This window comes from Topomyia yanbarensis, chromosome 2, assembly GCF_030247195.1.
Source record: "Topomyia yanbarensis strain Yona2022 chromosome 2, ASM3024719v1, whole genome shotgun sequence".
NCBI classification, from domain to species: Eukaryota; Metazoa; Arthropoda; class Insecta; order Diptera; family Culicidae; genus Topomyia; species Topomyia yanbarensis.
In genome coordinates, this window is record NC_080671.1 from 431,323,903 (window position 1) to 431,345,759 (window position 21,857).

Here is a 21,857-nt window from a genome sequence, read left to right on the forward strand (position 1 = left end):
CGTGATTTCAATTGCTAACGGTTCAAGACCATCGGAAACAATCAATGTATCGTATGACCTCACACGGAACATTGATTGGAAGAGTTACGCGACCGCGATATCCGTTAAAATCGAATCCACTCAAGAACTTCCTCCGGAGGAAGAGTACAGGTTTTTGGCTGGCTTGATTCTCGACAGTGCGAATCAAGCTCAGACTAAACCAGTACCCAGCGCGAATACCCATGGACGGTCTCCCACCCTGTGGTGGGATAAAGAGTGCTCAGAGCTGTACGCGGAAAAGTCCACTGCATATAAGGCCTTCCGGGAAGACGGGTTACCCGCTAGCTATCAACAGTACGCGTCGTTAGAAAGGCGAATGAAGAGTCTAATGAAAGCCAAAAAACGCAGTTATTGGCGCCGGTTCGTCGACGGGTTAACGAGAGAAACAGCGATGAGCACTCTTTGGGGTACGGCTCGACGTATGCGTAATCATAATAGTACCAACGAGAACGTGGAATATTCAAACCGTTGGATATTCGCTTTCGCCAAGAAGATCTGTCCGGCCTCTGTCCCGGTACAGAAAACGTACCGCGCCGCGTCTTCTCACGATACCGCGAACGAAACACCGTTTTCGATGGTGGAGTTCTCACTTGCTCTCTTATCGTGCAACAATAACGCCCCAGGGTTAGACAGAATCAAATTCAACTTGCTGAAGAATCTGCCTGACACTGCAAAAAGGCGCCTGTTGAATTTATTTAACAAGTTTCTTGAGGGTAACATTGTCCCTTATGAATGGAGGCAAGTGAAGGTCATCGCCATCCAAAAACCAGGAAAACCAGCCTCCGACCACAACTCGTATCGGCCGATTGCAATGCTGTCCTGTATTCGGAAGTTGTTCGAGAAAATGATCATGTTTCGCCTCGACAATTGGGTTGAAGCAAATGGCTTACTGTCAGATACACAATTTGGCTTCCGCAAAGGCAAAGGGACGAACGATTGCCTTGCGTTGCTTTCTACAGAAATCCAAATGGCCTATGCTAACAAAGAGCAGATGGCATCAGTCTTCTTGGATATTAAGGGGGCTTTTGACTCAGTTTCTATCAACATTCTGTCAGAGAAGCTGCACCAGCATGGTCTTTCACCAATTTTAAATAACTTTTTGCTAAATCTGTTGTCTGAAAAGCACATGCATTTTTCGCATGGCGATTTAACAACATCGCGATTTAGCTACATGGGTCTTCCCCAGGGCTCATGTCTAAGTCCCCTGCTGTACAATTTTTACGTGAATGACATTGACGATTGTCTTGCCAATTCATGCACGCTAAGGCAACTTGCAGACGACGGGGTGGTCTCTGTTACAGGGCCCAAAGCTGCCGACTTGCAAGGACCATTACAAAATACCTTGGACAATTTGTCTGCTTGGGCTCTTCAGCTGGGTATTGAGTTCTCCACGGAGAAAACTGAGTTGGTTGTTTTTTCTAGGAAGCGTGAGCCGGCGCAACTCCAGCTTTTATTAATGGGTGCAACGATCAACCAGGTTTTCACATTTAAATATCTCGGGGTCTGGTTCGACTCTAAAGGTACCTGGGGATGTCACATTAGGTATCTGAAACAGAAATGCCAACAAAGGATCAATTTTCTCCGAACAATAACTGGAACATGGTGGGGTGCTCACCCAGGAGACCTGATCAGGTTGTACCAAACAACGATATTGTCGGTGATGGAGTACGGGTGTTTCTGTTTCCGCTCCGCTGCGAACATACACTTCATCAAACTGGAGAGAATCCAGTATCGTTGCTTGCGCATTGCCTTGGGTTGCATGCACTCGACCCATACGATGAGTCTCGAAGTGCTGGCGGGCGTTCTTCCGCTAAAAAATCGATTTTGGGAACTCTCATATCGATTGCTCATCCGATGCGACATTCTGAACCCGTTGGTAGTTGAAAACTTCGAGAGGCTCGTCGAGCTTAATTCTCAAACCCGTTTTATGTCCTTGTACTTCGACTACATGGCACAGAGCATCAATCCTTCTTCGTACAATCCCAACCGTGTCCGTTTCCTAGATACTTCTGATTCTACTGTATTCTTCGACACATCCATGAAGGAAGAGATTCGTGGAATCCCGGACCATATACGCCCGCAGGTGATCCCCAATATATTTTATAATAAATTCCGAGAAGTCGACTGCGACAAAATGTTTTACACTGACGGATCAAATCTCGATGGGTCCACTGGCTTCGGTATCTTCAACAATACTATCACCGCTTCATTCAAGCTCAATGATCCCGCTTCAGTTTACGTCGCAGAGTTAGCTGCAATTCAGTACACCCTTGGGATCATCGACACTCTGCCCACAGATCACTACTTCATCGTTTCGGACAGCCTCAGCTCTATCGAGGCTCTTCGTGCGGTGAAGCCTAAAAAGCAACTCCCGTATTTTCTGGGGATGATACAGGAGTCCTTGTGTACGTTATCTGAAAAATCTTATCAGATTACCTTTGTTTGGGTCCCCTCTCATTGTTCTATCCCGGGCAATGAAAAGGCCGACTCATTAGCAAAGGTGGGCGCATTAAATGGTGACATATACGAAAGACCAATCTGCTTCAACGAATTTTTTAGTATTTGTCGTCAGAGGACGCTCAACAGTTGGCAAACCTCGTGGAGCAATGGGGAACTTGGACGATGGCTACATTCGATTATCCCAAAGGTATCAACGAAGCCTTGGTTCGGGGGGATGGATGTGGGTCGGGATTTTATTCGTGTAATGTCCCGACTTATGTCCAATCACTACACCATGGATGCGCATTTGCGGCGTATTGGGCTTGCGGAGAGTAGTCTGTGCGCTTGTGACGAGGGCTATCACGACATCGAACACGTTGTCTGGGTGTGCGCCGGGTATTGTGACGCCAGGTCTCAGTTAAAGGAATCCCTTCGGGCCCGAGGTAGACCACCCAATGTACCAGTCCGAGATATGCTGGCAACTCGTGATTTCCCCTATATGTCCCTTATTTACTGTCTACTGTCGTGAAATGAGATTGGAACAATCTCACTCACTAGGTAGATATTGTACTGTATTCCAAGCAGAAATCTTTGCGATTATGTGCGGGGTGCAATCGGCCCTTCAACTGAGTTTGTCCGGCAGAGTTATAAACTTCTGCTCCGATAGTCAGGCTGCAATCAAGGCCCTTAGCTCAGACAAATCCCGGTCCAAGCTAGTGATCGCGTGCCGAACCCAAATCGAAGAACTAAGCATTGTCAACACTATCTACCTTGTCTGGGTGCCCGGACATTGCGGTATTACTGGAAATGAATGGGCTGACGAATTGGCCAGGGCAGGTTCAGCGATTGACTTCGTTGGTCCTGAGCCCGCCCTGCCAATTTCGACAAGTTGGATAAGGGAAAAAATACGGTCCTGGGCTTTGTCCGAGCACCGCAATTATTGGAGAAATCTACAAACGTGTCGCCAAACAAAGGCGTTTCTAGAACAACCATGCCCAGTGGTTTCGAAAAATCTCTTACATTTTTCGAAGCTCCACTGCGGCATGCTGACCAGGGCTTTAACCGGCCACTGCAAACTCAATTATCACATGGCAACTATTCAGCGCGCTGAGTCTTTTTCATGTGATCTTTGTGAATCCGACTACGGAACCTCATATCATCTGATATGCAACTGTCCAGCGCTAGCGCAATTGCGATTTCGAGTCTTCAGCCGTCCTTATATAGACGAAACCATGTTTGGTCGACTGAAACTCAGAGACATACTAAAGTTTCTTATCCAATGTGGTAAAGAGCTTTAGGATTATTCGCAGGCAAGTTGAACTACTTGTGAGTTTAACTTACCTGTTGTTTATTTTTGTTTTGTGCTGTTATTTTTCCCACCCTTCCAATTCTACTTCCCCACTCCTCCTTGTCCTTTCCTTCCACTCAGGAAATGATGAAAACACACGGCAAGGCACAAATCCCCGACTATGTACGGGGAACGTGCCATTTGAGCCAATATATTCTGATTCCTGATTCCTGGTTCGGGGGGATGGATGTGGGTCGGGATTTTATTCGTGTAATGTCCCGACTTATGTCCATTCACTACACCATGGATGCGCATTTGCGGCGTATTGGGCTTGCGGAGAGTAGTCTGTGCGCTTGTGACGAGGGCTATCACGACATCGAACACGTTGTCTGGGTGTGCGCCGGGTATTGTGACGCCAGGTCTCAGTTAAAGGAATCCCTTCGGGCCCGAGGTAGACCACCCAATGTACCAGTCCGAGATATGCTGGCAACTCGTGATTTCCCCTATATGTCCCTTATTTATACCTTCATAAAAACGATAAATATCCCAATTTAGCCCCTCTCTTTTATTTCTCGTTTTTAGAGTTTCCTCCTGCCTTGTGGAACCGATCAGCTCCAGAGTGCCACTATGTAACCGCCATCGCCCTTACCACTACGCCTGCATAGAAGGAAACTGAAGCGAGAGCGACTCGAGGTCCGATGACTTTTGAAAGATTCCCTGCGGGTCCGAAGAATACCATCCGCCAATCCGGTACTCGACGACTTACTATACTGAGGCGCAAATTTGATACGCTGATCCCCCTCCCCCCCCCCCCCCCCCCCGCCGTTCGAGCGAAAGTTGCAAGTTTTGCTCTTCTTTCCCTGTCTCTCCCCTGTCCTTGATACAACTGCTGCTACACTGATGCGGAAATAAGCCACCCTTTGAATATCTTGACCAAGCATAAGTTTTAGTTAAAAAATTCAAATTAGTATTCTGTATTCCTAGTTTTAAGATAGCTATAATTTTTACTCTTTATTGAAACTCTTGTCCTCCATCTTGTAAATAGAATTGAATCCCTAGTTTTAAGATTTCTGTGAAATTTCTCATAAATATTTGTTCCCCCTTTTGTGTACTAAACTATATTGTTAGTTTTAAGATAACCGTAAAATATTTCGTAAAATACTATTACTCCCCCTCTTGTATATCAAAGTGAATCCCTTGTTTTAAATTTTTTCATAAAAAAAATCTTTTGGCCCTCTTTTGTATATTGAATCTTACTTCTAGTCTTAAGATAGCTGTAAACTTTCTTTTCCTTTGTGAAAAAATATTTCAACATTGTAACCTCCTAGTTTTAAGATATCCAAAATGTAAAAACAAAAGCATTTGGCACCGCCAAGCTAACGCATTTGTGCCTATCAAATAAACGAAATGAATAATAAAAAAAAAAAAAAACTGCGAAAGCCACGTCAAGTGCCACAAACTCAACAGCTAATTCCAGCAACGAGGGAGCTACAAGCAATGGCGGAGGGTTCACGCTCGTGACCCGAAAGGGAAAGAAGCTAGGAACAACACCCGATCGCGAACATCAAGGCAGTAACCCCGATGATGACCCGGACATGTGCGACGACGACAGAGTTATGAATGACCCACATGATAAAGTTCACGTGGCTGCAAATATTTCCCCGACACGAAAACGGATCTCTGCGCGCAATGGCAAGTCGCGCGTACGGGATCGATCTTAGTATAAATTGTTTATTATTTTTATTGTTTACATCATGTAAATATATAAAAGACCCACGGCTCCGTGAAGCTAACGCCGTGAGCCGTGCCAAAAAAAGGAATTAAAGAAAAAGACTTTACCTTGTTGTACACGTATAATTATCAGAAACAAAATAGAAATAGATTCCGTATTCGGACAAAGGTCAAAAAGGCTCCGATTGATTTTTGAGATTTTTTACATTAGAAAAACTACAAAATATGTATGATTTGCATAACGGAGCAGAAAAATCATTAAAAATAGGGGATTTTGGGGCCAAAATGACCCAGTACCCCTCTTTCCCGTATTTTCCTAGAAACAAAAATGTCTCCATTCAAATACTAAGATTATTTCCTTTCAAAAGAGGTATAAATTGTAATTTTCTGATTGCTACTTTAAAAGTTATAGCATTTAATGTACTTTTCCTCCATATTTTCCCATAGTACCAATTTCAAAACATTTCAAGCGAAGTGGGCGGAGGTCTAAAATTGTCCAAATGATGTGAAATTTGGCATCTGAGCTTGCTTTGACATTTGTCACAATATGAGAGGGGGGGCCTTCGAGAATTCAAAAAAAAAATTTTTTTGCAATGCACTAGTGTTCAAACACCACATAGCCCCTTGAAAAGACCTTAAACATGGTCCGTGCCAAAATACACAACCATCAAGACGCCATAAAATGGTTTCAATAACCCATAAATACACCAACATATGGAATTTTATATGGGATCTTCCGGACCGTGGTGATGGCGTTTTCATGGGTTGAACCCATTTCAAACACCCACGTCAAACCCCATGAGCATGGGGGTATTATGGGCTTTCCGTTTGCTCGGGATATCTGAATTTTCCCGGTAACGAATTTATTTTTATTTTGCTCCTGAGAATTTTTCACGTTCAACACATTTTATGAAAATTGATTGAAGAGTAGTGGAGATATATGCACGAGAAAATTATTAAATTATATGAATGACAAAAGGCCCTATAACTCTCCAACTTCTCGTATTCGGCCAAAGGTCGCAAAGGTTCCGTTCGATTTTAGAGGTTTTTTCGTTTTGGAAAACCTGCAAAATATGGATGATTTGCAGCCCAGAGCAGAAATGAAGCTATCTCCATTCAAATACTTTTATTTTTTTTAAAAAGAAAAAGATGTGTAAATTCCCTCCCCAATGTTGGGGGTTTGTGGGTATTGCAAACATCATCAGGCATATTGCGTGCATCAGCGATGGTTAAGATGGTTATTGCATTACGCCACGATAGTGGTGCATCGAGGAGACCGAGAGGGCTTATGCGCCTTGTTTATGTTCTATGTTTCTTCATACTCTGCACCAGCGCATACAAACGCTCAACCACTGGTCTGTGCGCGGTGATGTGGCGAACTAGCGGGTCGTCGTGCACTGACTTTTGCTGTGTGCCGTGTTTGCAAATATTGTTCCACAATTTGATGGTGGTATTCGTGGACGGGGCTCACAGTAGGAGTAATTGTGTGTCCATTTATCGGTCGAATTCGTCATTGTGCATATACTAATTTAATTAATTTAATAAAGTAGGATAAGTAGAAACCTATTAGTTGTCGCTTTATAATAATCGTAGTTTTTCGTACTAGTGTACAATTGTTATGTGCTAGTCGTATGTCTATCTATGTATGTGTTCGTTTGAGAATTTGTGACAGTTGGGGCAGGGAATGGATGCGCTTTGTATTTGGTTCTATTCATTCGGGAAAGTCGGGTTGGATAATTTAGGGTACAATGAATTTAACGACGCACGTGAGTCATCCATTCCCGGCCAGCATAGCATGATGAAAGTCTAACAGCATGCAATTGTCGTTAATGGTAAATATACAACATTTGCTGCATTTAAGCGAGTTTGCTTGCATGTTACATGTGTTTTTCTATACTACTTCATTAGTCTGTTTGTTTTGTAATTTATTAGTTTGCTTTCCCATTTCTGATGTATACCAAAATAGTATCGGTCAATTCATACACTTCTAATCAAGCTCTTTGCATCTTTTTTCTTTATTTGGTATGTTATGATTCCTTTTATTGGTATATCTCTACTATACGCTATCTATACTCATAGGTACAAACGCTCGTATCCTTCGCGATAACACAAACCTGGCCACAAACGCGACCATGCAATTGCAATAGTCCACACATACTTACGCCCGCGATTTCGCCTACATGAAAAAAAACCCGGTAGTTTAGTAAACGTAGCATCTTTAAACTTCCAAACGCGGTCTCAAACATTAACCCACTACTCGCGCGATAATGAAACGGTCACGTCCGGAAGTCTTACCTCGGTCCTAGCAGTATGGACTAATGTCTTCAGTTGAAACAATTAAAAAAGTGACGCTCATATTCACTAAACAACACGTTCCATGGTGACATGACCTGGAACTCTAGTGATATGGGAAACGGACTCTCTTCTACCATCTGTACCATACACTAAAAATGAAGCCTCAAATTCACGGTTCGCGCGCGATCAAACAAGAATACACGCTACATCATTATAAAATCGAAATTATACACGCGGAGTCACATACACGGGACAAACACGTTAATATACAAATGCTTGATACCTTCGCGACCATCCACGGCACCTACACCCGCGACCTCGTAAACATGATAACATCCCGGCGATAACGTGAATGTCTCAGCTCCTATAAATTTTCAAACGCGGTCTCAAGCTTGAACCTAAAAACTCCCACGGTTGCACGATCATGAATCGGTCACTTTCGGATGTTTCTATCCTTGTTATCAGCAGACTAGGTCCATGCCTTCAATTGGACCAATTTAAAAAAGAAAGCTCTGATATCCACTGGACACCACGTTACATGGCGACATGACCAAGGACTCTAGTGATATGGGGTAACTTACTCCCTGTCCGAATGTGAATTGTGCACCGAAAACTAACTATCAGAATGAAGGTCCGCGTGACCATCCAAGAACGCACGCGTATATAGGAATGGCCACACGGTTACAAAATCCAGTTTCGTACACGCGAAGTCACATGAACGCGAACACACGTGACAAACGCGTTAACATGCGAACGCTTAAGCCCTTCGCGATTAACAACGCACACCTACATCCGCGATCGCGCAAACCTAATAACACCCCGGTAACAAGAAGAACGTTTTAGCACTTAGGAAGTTTCAAACGCTGTCCTAAACGCGAACCTACAAACGTCCGTTATCGCGCGCTCATGAATCGGTCACGTCCGGAAACCATTACTCTCTGTCCTAATAACTTAGGTCCATACATTCAGTAGGACCAATAAAAAAGTCCATTTCCACTAGACAACACGTTCCATGCCGACATCACCGGGAACTCTAGTGATATGGAAGATCTAACTTTCTTTTAGCATCTGAGCCGTACACCAAAATAAAGTATTAGATTCACGGTCCGCGCATGATTATCCAAGAACACACGCGAATATGCGAAAGTCACACGGTTATAAAATAGAATTAATACACGCGAAGTTACATACACGTTAGCACACGCGACATACAAACGCACACGCGATCGAACACGTTAACGTACAAATGCTTGAGCCCTTCGCGATGATACACGCGATCGCGAGGCCCTACGCCCGCACATACCTGAACCGTACAATGAATATCACATTCAGAATTACGACCCGCTACAATTGGCCTTAAACAGTGTTTTAGTGGGCGACATTGCCTGTCTCGTCTGCAAATTGTAGTATCGGATTCTGACGGGGAGCCCTAGCGAGAACCTAGCTCTACAGCTCCAGTAGGACAACTCTCGAAAAAAAAGAACCCGAACCCGACCATCTCTAATGGAAAGGTGCCAAATCTGGCCAAAACAGAACGGAACAATTGTGGTGCTTGAGGAAAGGCAAAATTTCAAAATTTAGCAAGTTGAATTTGATAAATTTTTGGTTTAATCCAATCTGGCCTATATCTCATTGTGAAATACGTCTATGCGAAAAAATATTCGAGATATAGTTCCGGATTATTTTTAGTTCAAAGCAAAATTTACGGAGTTAATCTCCAGTCAAAAAAGCATAACAATCTAAATTTCTGTACGCTCTTGAGACGTATGAAACATCCAAATTATGGAAGAAAGTCTTCCATTACGGGCACCGTTCTGATCTCTCAGAACATGCTAGTAGTTGTGTAGTAGTGAAGCTCACTTAAGGTTCAAGTTACCTTTTTTGAGCATGTATTAGTTTTGAACGCTGGGTAGTATGGGTAGGAAAAATTGTGTTCAGCTTTGCCACCGGATTATACATTTAAACCTTTTCAAAACTCTAAAAGAAGAATATCAGCCGATTTATCAGATCACAACGATTCAAATCATATAAAATAGCTGCTGGAAAAACTATCGGTTTCGCTAAATGGTGCTTTTGAAAAAGTGGCTGTGATTTTTGTCACACTACCACACCGTGCTGGGGCATGCAACACAACAGCGCAATGAAAAAACCACAGCCACATTTTCAAAAGCACCATTCAGCTAAGCCGATGGCTTTTCCGGCAGGTATTTTGCATGAATTGAATCGTGATGATCTAATAAATCGACTGATATTCTTCTTTTAGAGTTTTGAAAAGATTTAAATGGATAATCTGGTGGCAAAGCTGAGCACAATTTTTCTTACGCACACTACCAAGCCTTGAGGTAACTTGAGCCTTAAAATCTCTCCTATTTATATGGATGAAAGAAATCATATCAAACTGTACTAGAGTGCCATATTGTTGTGTGCAGCATAGAGGGAACATTTCAATACAAGCCTAGTTCCGACCGCACACACCATCGCTTGCTGAAGGCGACATCCGTTGCATCGCTATCGGCTATGAAATACACTCGACGCGGCTGCGGTGTACCTTCCACAACACGTGAGAAGCATCGCAAAAACATTTCTCCTTATACCATAAGCATGTATGTGCATGAAAAATCTGATTATGGTATGAAGCTGGCGTGTCCGACCATGTATTAACAACGATCGCGAAAGCCTACTACCACAGTCTAAAAAAAAAATCTCTGCCCCTGAAGTGCTTGAAAATCGAACCACACAACACCCATCCGTGCTGAAGGGTCGCGTGGTGGAATTGTCTGCAGGCGATCGGAACGGACCGGTCACCACTAATGTGCTATATGCATCGCTGGGGCGTTGGAGGAGTCGGGGGTGGGGCGACTTGTAGCCTTAGAAGTGTTTACAAATCTTGCTCAACGGCCGGCCACGTACATATTTCTCAATCGGTATGTTAGCAAACAGCTATACATCGAAACGACAACACGAAAACAAGGCGAATTCGTCTTCCGAAGAGAACGGACGATGGCGCGCATGTGTCACCATAACATGCGAACAAAGAAATGCTTTTCCAATTGTCAATTGTTGGTCAGGTCGCGCGTCGCAAGCGAAGCTTCCGGTGTATCTACTATTGGCGATTGCTACGACTGAAATACAGAGCCATTGAATGAAAACAGGACAATCGTGTGACTCATGACAACTAGCTATGTATGTACACAACGTTTTGGAATCGCCACGAATTCCAGTTCGAAGAATGCTGCATTGCTCGCCTCAAGTGTTTTGTAATCAAAGCTAAGCAATTGGACGGTTGCAAGTGTAAATCGACAACAACAACCACAACAGCAGTCGCCATGTGATGGAACGAAGAAAACACAAGAAGATGTCAAGAAGCGTGTGCGCTGGAGGAGAGGCAGAACTGGTTTCTGTCGTCCGATGAATGCTACACAGCACAGTCCAAGCAAATTGCCAAACACTAATTGTGGTTCGTTTCCTTTCCAACCAGTAGAAAATGGTACGGTTATACTTCACGAAACGTGCGCGATGAGAAAAAATAACGAAAAATTTATAGATATCAGCATACTTGACCGCAGATTTCTTATCTTAATAATTCATACAACGTGTCCATGAATGGAAATGAATGAGCTTTTGGATTATATTTTAATTTTAAAAAATGTCTCATGCGATTTGAAAAAAATCCAAATGTGAAAAAATGGATATTATTCTAATGAAATTGATTGAAGTCGGATTTTTGTGCTTCGACTTGTTCGTCTCAGTAAATCCAAAAAGTAACTCTTTTTAATATGTCTGCAAAAGAATGCTTACAACGTCTTGTAAGGGAACGCCTCAGATTTCTCGAGCGCTGTTTGTAGGTGGGACATAGTAATAGATCATGTGGGATCTTCCCACAATGTGCACACTTTTCAGCATTCTCAATGCAATTGCCATTCTCGTGATTCTCTATGCAATTGTCACATAAAGACTGTTTGCGTCGTGCGCCATCCAGTGTTGTACAATGGCCCAGCTGCTTGTATTTAGTGCAATGCCACAATGCAACAACCGACCAGACAGGTAGTTCTTGTCGAAGTAGACACATATTTTTGTCCGACCCAGTGCGATTGCCACTGGAGCAAAGGGTTCTTGAAACAGCCAATACCGTACATCAGTAGATCTACCCATGCCAAACTCGAATCGGAAACAACGCCGTGTATCTCACCTTTATAAGCGGGTATGTAAATGCAGTACTCCTTCGTAAAAGACTTGCCACCAGTAACGTTATTTGCTCGCTTTGGTCAGAATATTATAATTCCGAACTAATCTGGGCGAACTTTCGAGATATCTGACACGGCATCAGCTCTTTCAAAATCTTTAAAATACTTAGTTTATCCTAAATAATGGACCGATCTAGTTCAATGTGTATGATTTTAAACGGGACGTCGGATTCTTTGATGACGAGTTCCGTTCGATATTGATTTTATCATCAGCTGGATCTTTTTAGGAGAGTTTATGCACAGGTTAAAGCGAAAACTTGAAGAATTCGAAAGAAGAGACGAAAATTATGTGAGATAAATTGAAACACAAGTCAGACGATAAAAAGGAAAAATTTGCTCACTCCGCATACTCACTTTTCACTGAATATATGATGTAAGCTACCAATTTTCTTGGCAAATAGCGCTAAAAAATACGTAAATTGATTGCCTTGTACGCAGATCACCTGGGTTCGAGTCCCAACCCCACACATAGGGCTATAGATGTTTCCTAAAAGATTTTTCTAGCCCGAAGAGGCGAATGACCTTAAGGTTAAAACCTCTATAATCAATATTTTAAAAAAAATACGTAAAAGCGCGGTTGTGTTTCGGCTTCGCCTCATCAGAAACCGACACTAACTTTTTGTCGGAATAGATTAGCGCCGGCTTGACGCAAATCCCTTAAAACTAAAACACACTTTGTGTTTCAATCGAACGACTGATAAAACGTGATGTCCCGTCCGAGCAGAAGTTCTGTTTATGCCGATGAGACACAGTGAAGCCGCAACTTGTCTTGGCTTAGCAGGCCTATGCCAAAGCACTATGCTATATTTCACCCTAAGGAGGAAAATTGGGTAAACACCAAAATTTCTCACCAGGGCGAAAATTTTTTTGGTAAAACTAGTATCAACTGATTTCACGAATACAAAGTTCAAAATTCGCTGCTGGAATTTACATGAAATAAGCGAACCTTTTGTAAATCGGGTTTTTCAGCGCTTTACAAGTTTTCAACCATCGGGTATAAATACAGTCATGTTTTTACGGAGGCATACGTACCGCGTAAATCCGCGTGATTCGAAAATTGCGTAAAATCAAGCCCTTGTGAATGCAAAAGAATTTGAAAAAATGGAATTACGCAATTTTCGCAATTTACGCGGTTTCTGAAAAAAAATTTCAAATGTAAAAGACTTAGAAGATTTTTGGAAAAGACGGATATTAAAGACTCCTTATAGCCCACATCTCAACAATATGGGTATTGTCAGAATGTTTTTGACGAGTGGGTGTCGAGGTTCCGAAGGTGTTTAGCGTCATTTAAAAATCCAAAATGGCGACTTCCGGTTTAGCCAAATCCGGGAACGCGTATCCACGGGTGATGCCAATCGAGCTGACATTTCTTTGGAATAAGGAAACTGATTTCTCTGTTTGTTTTGTGTTTATTTGACCAACTAGGAAACTAATCCACTCGGTATTTAGTGTGCGTAGGCAATACGCATGGTCTTGTCTTGTGTAATGATGACTGTTTACTCATGTAGAATTGACTATTCGCAAGACCAATTTGCGGCAGTACGAATAAAAAATGTATTATTGTCATATTCATTGGTCTATTTTAGTCCATTAAATCATCAATCATTTATAATAATTATTCTCATTTTAGTGAGTATTTTCATATACTTGGGAGTAGTACATGTACTATATTATTGATAGTCATGTTAAACTTAATTCTTCATGATTATTGCCGTGATAGTGGACAAAACCAGGAGTCTCTTCTTTATTTCTTGCATCTGCTCCATTTTATGGGTTTTAAATTAAATTGTTTTTTATTCGTTCCTATTATCTCCAATCTTGTTCTAGTAATTAGCATAAAACCCATGTCAGTAGATGTATATTCGACATATAAAGTTGGTCGTTTCAGATATTTCGATAGTGCTTATTTTATACCGGTTATAGTGCGCTTTAGTTAGCATAACAAAGCGCGCGTGATGATGATATTAGAATCGACACCTTATTCAAAATTGCGCGGAGAAAGAAACCAATACATAATTATAATTTCATTTCATATAATAATAATAGTACAGTTAATACACGATAAAGAATATTTGTATTACGAAATCTTTAGTTACATAGATATTAGCATATCTATTTCGATAAATATCTCGGACAGCTTTTCATTATATTGCATTGTCCTTGGAATGTCGTGTTACGTCCGAATAAAGAAATAAGGAACAATGAAATCTTTCGCATGCAGTTTGTTTCAATCAAACAAAGACAACACGCCTGACTGTTGCTAATGTTAAGTTACTTATTTTATAAACAGCATTTCCAAATTGATTCAGGAAATGATAAATCCATCATGAATTCTCGGCAGCTGGCTGCCCAGAGCAATAAACCCATGATAACACTTCTGAAAGTTGCATAGCTCGTATCACTTATTAAGGTGAATCCAGATTTGTGAAATTCTTTATCCCATCCTACTAACAAAAACTCCTTCCAGTCGGTCTCCATAATAACGTTTGTTACACTAACATTCCTTTCCTTCCCCGGTGACTGTAAGGACGTGACCGGCGCCGTTATTGACATTTCAAAGTACATATAGAACTATCGATGCTCTGTGCAATTTAGTTTGTTCTTGTCAGTCACAGAGTGTACGAAGTGTACGGTCAATCATGCTCATTTTGAAATCCAAGATGGCGAGTTCCGGTGTGGCAAAATTCTCTATAACCCAATCACGATGGGTATTTTCGGAACAGTCTTAAAGATTAGGGATCATCCATAAATGACGTAGCATTATATGGGGGAGGGGGAGTTTTGCATTTTGTGATGATGTGTGACGATGGGGGGGGGGGGGTTAGGGGGTCTTGAGTTACCGTCAAGCTACGTAATTACCATTAATTGACGCCATTTTTCAATCTAAGGTGGGGGCTTCCGGTCCCTTCTCTATATCTATCTATCTTTTTTTCTGCTCCATATTGATTGGATTAGAATTTGGATTGGAATTTCGTTGGATTGGATTGGAATTTCGTTGAGACCGACGTTTTCATCTCAGATTTCCAAATGGCGCTAAACATCAACTTATGAAACACGCCCGTCGAAACAATTTCGAAAATACCCATACTGATTGGGTTACAGTGAATTTAGTTAAACCTAATTCCGAGGATACTCAATATTAGGAAGACCATACGTTCTGGTTTCTCCGAACATGTCCTGGTTTTTAACTGATTGTCCTGGATGTCGTGGAAAATGCTAGATTTTTCCTGGCTCATTTTTTTACTCATTATATTATATAATTTTAAAACAGAGAAAATTATAAGAACAATTCGAACCGATTCCAGTTGTGGGCCAAACTCGGGATATTTCGATGGAACGATAATTACCAGTCCTTCTTCTCGGTTTAAATCGTTTATCAATCCGAGTGCCGACGGATTATCTTCGGTGCTTCTGAAAAGACATGTTTCAAAGACTCCGTTTCTTCACATCTTTCGAGCATCTCTAGCTATAGCATTTTTCCATCTTGCTTGTAATTCGCGAACATGTTTCCAGTTTTTCTCTAGTCAAATAAGTGAAACATCAATCACCCACTCCAGGACCAATGCAGGAACATCCTATATAACAGGGAGTATAGCACTTAAACTGATATTATTTACACTGACCTATATAAAGCAAATTTGTTTCGATCCTAGCTCACAGATCGAGAGATAATTGGAGATTTCCCGGAACCTAAATTTACTTCTACATCAGGAATAACCCAGGGAAGCTACTTGGGGTCACTGATATTTCTGTTTTACTTCAATGATGTGTATTCCGTGCGGAAGACTCGTCGCCGGTCCTTCACAGTCGATCTCAAAATATTTCATCTTATCCGCCCAATTGAGGATTGCAGATTTGTATGTACATGTATGTGTATGTACATCTAAATAAATGCTCGATAATCGAGTCCTCAAGAATTACATTCTAGCAGTGTTCAACCAACCAGACCCCCAGAAATGTTAATTCCCAAAACCTGGAAAATATTTTTCCAGGCACGAGAGGTAACGGGATCTCTTCTCGATTGTCCTATAGTTTTACTCGTCTGATATGTTCACCCTACACATTTTTTCATTTTTCCAAAAATATTCCAAGTCTTTTGCATTCAAAAGATTTTTTTTCAACAAGCGCGTAGATTGAGAAATGCGCGCAAAAAAATTCTAAATTTATTTTATGTTTTTTGCATTCTGCATTATTGGGAAATCCGCCTAAAAACCTCGTAAAAATTGCGTAAAAGAACGTTTGGTAAAGGTAAACAAATATTCGAATATATTCTTCGGATCGAGGGTGGTCATAGCGTAGTTGGTAAATCGAGTACCTTATACGCAGCTCACCTTGGTTCGATTCCCAACACCGCACATAGGATTAGAAATTTTTTAAAAGAAATATTTCTAACCTGAAAAAAGAAGTGAATGACCCTAAGGTTAAAATTTCTATGATTGAAAAAATCATAGGTAGGTTGAATCTCATAATAACAAGTCTACTCAGTACGTAAGTTTTCGAAAAAAAAATCCTCCGTTCGTCGTCTTCAGATACCTAACGTCAACTGATTTCGCGAAGTCTCCTGAAAAACTGCTGCGTTCGTTACCTGATTTAGACTGTGATGCAAACAAATCTGTGCTCTGCACTAAACTTATATATAAAAATTCACACAGTTTTAGTGTTTTTTGATGCACCATATTGATGGCCTTGCCCGAAATAGGCAGAAAATGTCGGTAACGTCACCTGTTTTTTGAATGATGCAGGCATCACTACTTTAAGTCGTTCTCACTAGTGGTTGACTGTTTGGATTTATTGTCTAACTGGCCCCAAATTAGTGCTAGTTACTGATGAGATCAATTTTCGAAACTAAAAAAATCCAACTTCATCAAACTTAGGTGTACGCAAATCGGTCTAATCCATTTGTTTTTTTTTTTTTGGGATAAAATATCACATATCGCCATTAAAATTATTCGCATAAGGCAGTTGATGCAAAAATGGGAAATGTTTTTTGTTTATATTGTACTAGCGCACTTTAAAATGGTAACAATTCGATTAAACAAGAAATTCTAACCTAAAAAAACTAAATGATTGTTTCAGATCTTCGATTTTCTATATTATTATGCGAAATAACATATTGAATCTGTTTAAAGTTCCTTGTTGGACGCACCGCGCATTGCAGACTTCTCACTCCAAGTACTCTCTTTTCCGTTGCAAGTATATATAGTGCTATGGACGACATCTTCCACGAGTACGGTTTATTATCGTCGAACGAAACCCGACTCCGTTATGACAGCGAACAGAACTAAACTTACTTTGTTGCATATCAAGATAATGTGACTGGGCAGAGGTATACGTATAGGTTTGGTGAGGATGTATGCGTAACCAAACAACAGCAGCAGTTTTGTCACAGACAAATAAACGTAATACTAAGAACAAGAAAGAATTCAGTGTTATTTCGAAAAGACGTGCGAAATTCATAGACTCATCGAAAAACGTTGTAATAGGCGTAAAACCCAACTGTCAAAATCTACTTTGAGATAAAATTATTCAGAAATCATGTAATGACAAAGAAAAAGTATATGAAGACTTTTTATTCATTAGGTCCAATCTGCAAATGAGAGCCCTCTTTTTTCGCTTTCTCTTTCGCTGATTACTGCGAAACCATAAAACTTTTTAAACATTTAACAGTATGTTTCGAAAGACCAAGGTTTTTACTAGCTTAGTATGCATAAAGTTGAAGGGAAATCAGAAAGGTGACCGAGTAATTCGCGGAAGAGAAAGTAAACAAAGAGAGGCTCTCTTTTGTAGATTGGACCTATTGAAAAAAGTCTTCATATTACGTTATCGGAACATATTTCATTTTCTTGTTTAGAGAAACTGAACAACGAAACTAAACAGTGTAATACATGTTTGTCTGTGATCAAATCTTCATGCGAAATACTTTTGATCAGACATTTTTGCCTTCGCATATCTCGATTTAGACCACTACCAATTACGATAAATTACCCAAATGTGATAATAATCTAATAATAATATTATTGTTGATATTGATAATTTTCTCTGCGGTAATACCACCAAAAGTGCATATAAATACATTTGCACTTATGAATAGCCGGGTAAAACTGTGATACAGGTACAGCTCGAGAATATCACTCATACCGTCAAACGTCTGTCACAAACACGCTCATGTGCATCCACTGATCGGCCTGTGACCTTGCCATTCAAAAGTTTCGATATATTTATAGCCTCTCTCTCTCTATCTCACTCTTCAATGAAGATTATCGCCCTCGATCGCTAAACTCTCACTCTCTTCTTCGGTGGTGATTCGAATAAACTCACTCAATGAACAAACGCGTACAACTCACGCTCGCCATAGTGTGCATCATTGTTTGTTTTTCTTTCACTTGCAGCTGTATGTGTATCGACCATAAATTCAGATCCATTCTTTCAATGTAATATTTTGTAGTCATCGGAAAAAATAAGTGCAATATTTTATTTCGTCGCCCTTTCCCAGCCTCTTCCCCTGTTCTAACCCCGACGACGATCGACGGAGTTGCTGATGTCGGCGAAAAAAAAATCAAGAAGTAAAATTATTTTCGCTGTGACTGCTGTGACGGTGACGTTCTCGGTCTTTGTTTCGTTCAGTCCAGTCAGCAGTAGTGCCTTCATCATCGGCTGTGTATAGAGAGAAGGGTCAATTATCAGACACAAACAGCTATTTCCGTTCTTGACAACTGCGCGGCGGCGGTGCTCAGTACATGGAACGGCTTTTTGTTCGCTTCTCTTTCGGATACGGATATACGCACACGCATAGTTCCCGAGCCCTGGAAAACCGGTTCTCCGTTGCGTGCGTGGTGAGAAAATTCACCTACTCAACGCGACTAGTGTGTATATAACGCACGTCGCGAGGAGCGAATCATCGCAGTAGCGTGGTCGCTCATTTCTCTCAGTGCGTGCGTACACGCGCGCAAAACTGCGTGTCCTATAAACGATTCGCACGACCGCGAAAAAATTCTCTCTCGCATTTCATATGCGTTTGGCTGTAGTTGTAGTAGAACGACCCTCTCGCGGTGTGATTGAAAATTCACGTAAAGGGAAATGACGATTGTTTTCCATTCGAAGGGCAAATCGATTGCTACATATACTATGAAAGGCGAATAATCGGCTCGTAAGGAAAATTAAACAAAATCTCCACCATTTATTTTATGAGAATATAACAATTGTGTTTGTGTAATATTTCCCCCTTTTCAAATTCGTTGACAGACTTTCAATTGAACGATTTGTTTAATCTGTTATTTTGGCTTAAAATTTACATCAACAGAACAAAATCTAAAAATACAGAACTTTTTCTATCGAAAAATCGAAGAAAAACATTCGTCCCTAATACCCCAAGTTTTATATATAGCGTATAATCGGCGTGATGTACAAACAAAATAAAAACAGTGACGCGAATCGCTTGAGTCATGTGTTGCGTTTGATTTGGTACATACATACATAGTGGTATGCTCACGTGGAGAGCTCAACGTCCGAATCGCTCTGCAGAGAGAGAGAGAATGAGAGGAATTTTGGCCCTTCCCAGGCTATCACGCACACATTGAATTTCCAACTACCGTTTTTGCAGCGCTGCAAAGTATTGCGATCGTTGGCAAACGTTTCGTCTGGAAATGTTTTACTGTCCGACGTGACAATTTAAAAAAGGTTACGTGGCTTATAGCTTTGCTGGTGGAGAAGCGAATAAATGTCAAAATTTAAGGTCTTAATGTTGACTAAGGTGTGTGATTTTTTTTGATACACAATTGTTGTAGAGTACCTCTCGCCCTTTCCACCCTTCTTATTTATCCGGCGTTTCTTCCTCACATGATGCTTTACTTCATTTTCATGACCCACTACACGCCGATTATGCTCTTCCCCCTTATGTTTACGGCGAATTTTCCCACCATGTTTTTGTGTGTGCTATCCGTTCTACCCGCATCACGTCTAGCGATGTAAAGTTGGAAGAAATTTAGTGCGTATGTACGTAGGTGCCATCCGTACCGGTTTTATATTACTACTACATATCTACGGATCTTGTTAGTTGCGATCTTTTCCGGATTTCTGAAGCGGTCAAACAGTCGATATGGTGACTTTGAGCGAATAACTTTCTCTGATGGTTAGTCCGTATATTTAGAACTCCAGAGGAACAACAAACAGGTGTGTGAGGTTCGCTTCCCTCATAAGTCCGACGGAATGGTTGTGGGGGGCTGCACGCCCGAGTCCATCGTGATACGCAACCGCAAATATCTACCGTTATTATTCATTTTATATAATTTACCTGATTATTGCTATATAGTCTGCTGAATTCAAATGTGTGTTTGTTACAATCATTTCTTCTTTCCACTTCTCTTCGTTCGCAGATTTTCAGTATTCACTCTGAAACATGTCTGGCTTGGATACGTTGCTGCAGGCGGCTCGGTTTCTAGAGCTGCAGGAACAACAACAGCAAATACCACATAAATTCAACAGTGATGTCACGATCATACCGACCAACTCCCAAACCAGCAACGGCAGTAGTAGTGTGCATACAAACAGTAGCAATAGTACCATTAGTTTAATTCCCAGCCACAGTACCGGTATAAGTGAAACCCGTTTTCTGCCGCCGATCGGCAAGATTAGTAACGGTACGGTTATCCTGACCACGGCTAGTAGTACCACCACCACCAGCCCAGGAAGTGCTTCGACCGGTGGCGTCTCAGCCTCACCGGCACGGCTCATATCACCGCTCAATGGGGGCGTAGCCGGTGGAACTACTACGGCAGTTGTAACCGGACTGGTTCCGCAGGGTACAACTGCCTATCTGACCACCTCCAGCTCGCCGCACTCGGTGACGCTCTCGTCGATTGCGGCGTCCTCTCCCCGGCATCAACCTGCCGCCGGAGGGTCCGCTATCGTGCCACTGATTGGCGGCAGCGGTAGTTCCCGCAAACGCACCATCAGCAATGCTAGCAGTCACAGCAGCTCCGGAGGTTACGGAAAAGGTATGTTGTTAGTTGTGTTTTTGTTTGTCATAATATTATCGAGCTTTTTTGTCGTGTCCTATCGAATGATGGCTATTTTTGGGACCAATTGAAACTTGATATCCTACTCATGGTATGGCTCCATCTACGTACCCAAATAGTTCTACCAACCATCACGGAATTCTTCGTACATTTTGATGTGATTAATGTTGTTTTTTAAAATGAAGTGCTCTGTTATTTATGATTTCTTAAAAGTGTCAAGCAATACACGGAGAAAAAATTGTTTCCAAAATCGTAAATAAAGTGCCATGAATTTTAGAACAACCACGTTTTTACGTTACGAAAACAGGACCATGAACAAAAATCATAGCTTTTGATAATTATGCTCAATTTCCCTTCAGTAACGCCAGTGTAAAGCTTTTATTAGTGGAACTATTTGTTTTTGTTTTGTCATGTTTTCCGCCATGTCATTACCAAATCGATTTTCTGTACGTGAACTAGTACACAACTTTAAGAACAATACTCATAAAACCAAAATTTAACTTAGCTTTCTCGTGAACTATTTCACGAAACTCGGAATTTCATTTATGAATTATACAATCCTCGTGAACTAATTCATGATTCTTAATACATTAGTCACGATCCAATATCCCTGCTCGAGAAAAAGTTCACAAAATCATCAAATATTCATGTATTCGGGAACTGTTTCATGATTCCTAGTATAATAGTCCCGACTTACCCTTCGTGGTCGTGAAATAGTTCACGAAATCATAGACTATTATTCATGTATTCGTTCATGATCCCTAGAATATTATTCACGAATCGCGCTCGTGAAATATTTCACGAAAT

The 21,857-nt window shown here is 41.3% G+C and overlaps 1 protein-coding gene across 3 annotated transcripts in view; it reads left to right on the forward strand.

The window, feature by feature from the left end:
- LOC131685422 (mucin-5AC) overlaps positions 1 to 21,857 on the forward strand; it is a 232,477-nt gene that overhangs the window by 128,732 nt on the left and 81,888 nt on the right. For all 3 annotated transcript variants that reach the window (XM_058969121.1, XM_058969122.1, XM_058969124.1), the window contains one exon: positions 20,409 to 21,029. In XM_058969121.1, coding sequence (XP_058825104.1) covers positions 20,432 to 21,029 — 598 coding nt within the window. In that variant the 5' untranslated portion in view covers positions 20,409 to 20,431. The remainder of the gene's footprint in view (positions 1 to 20,408; positions 21,030 to 21,857) is intronic.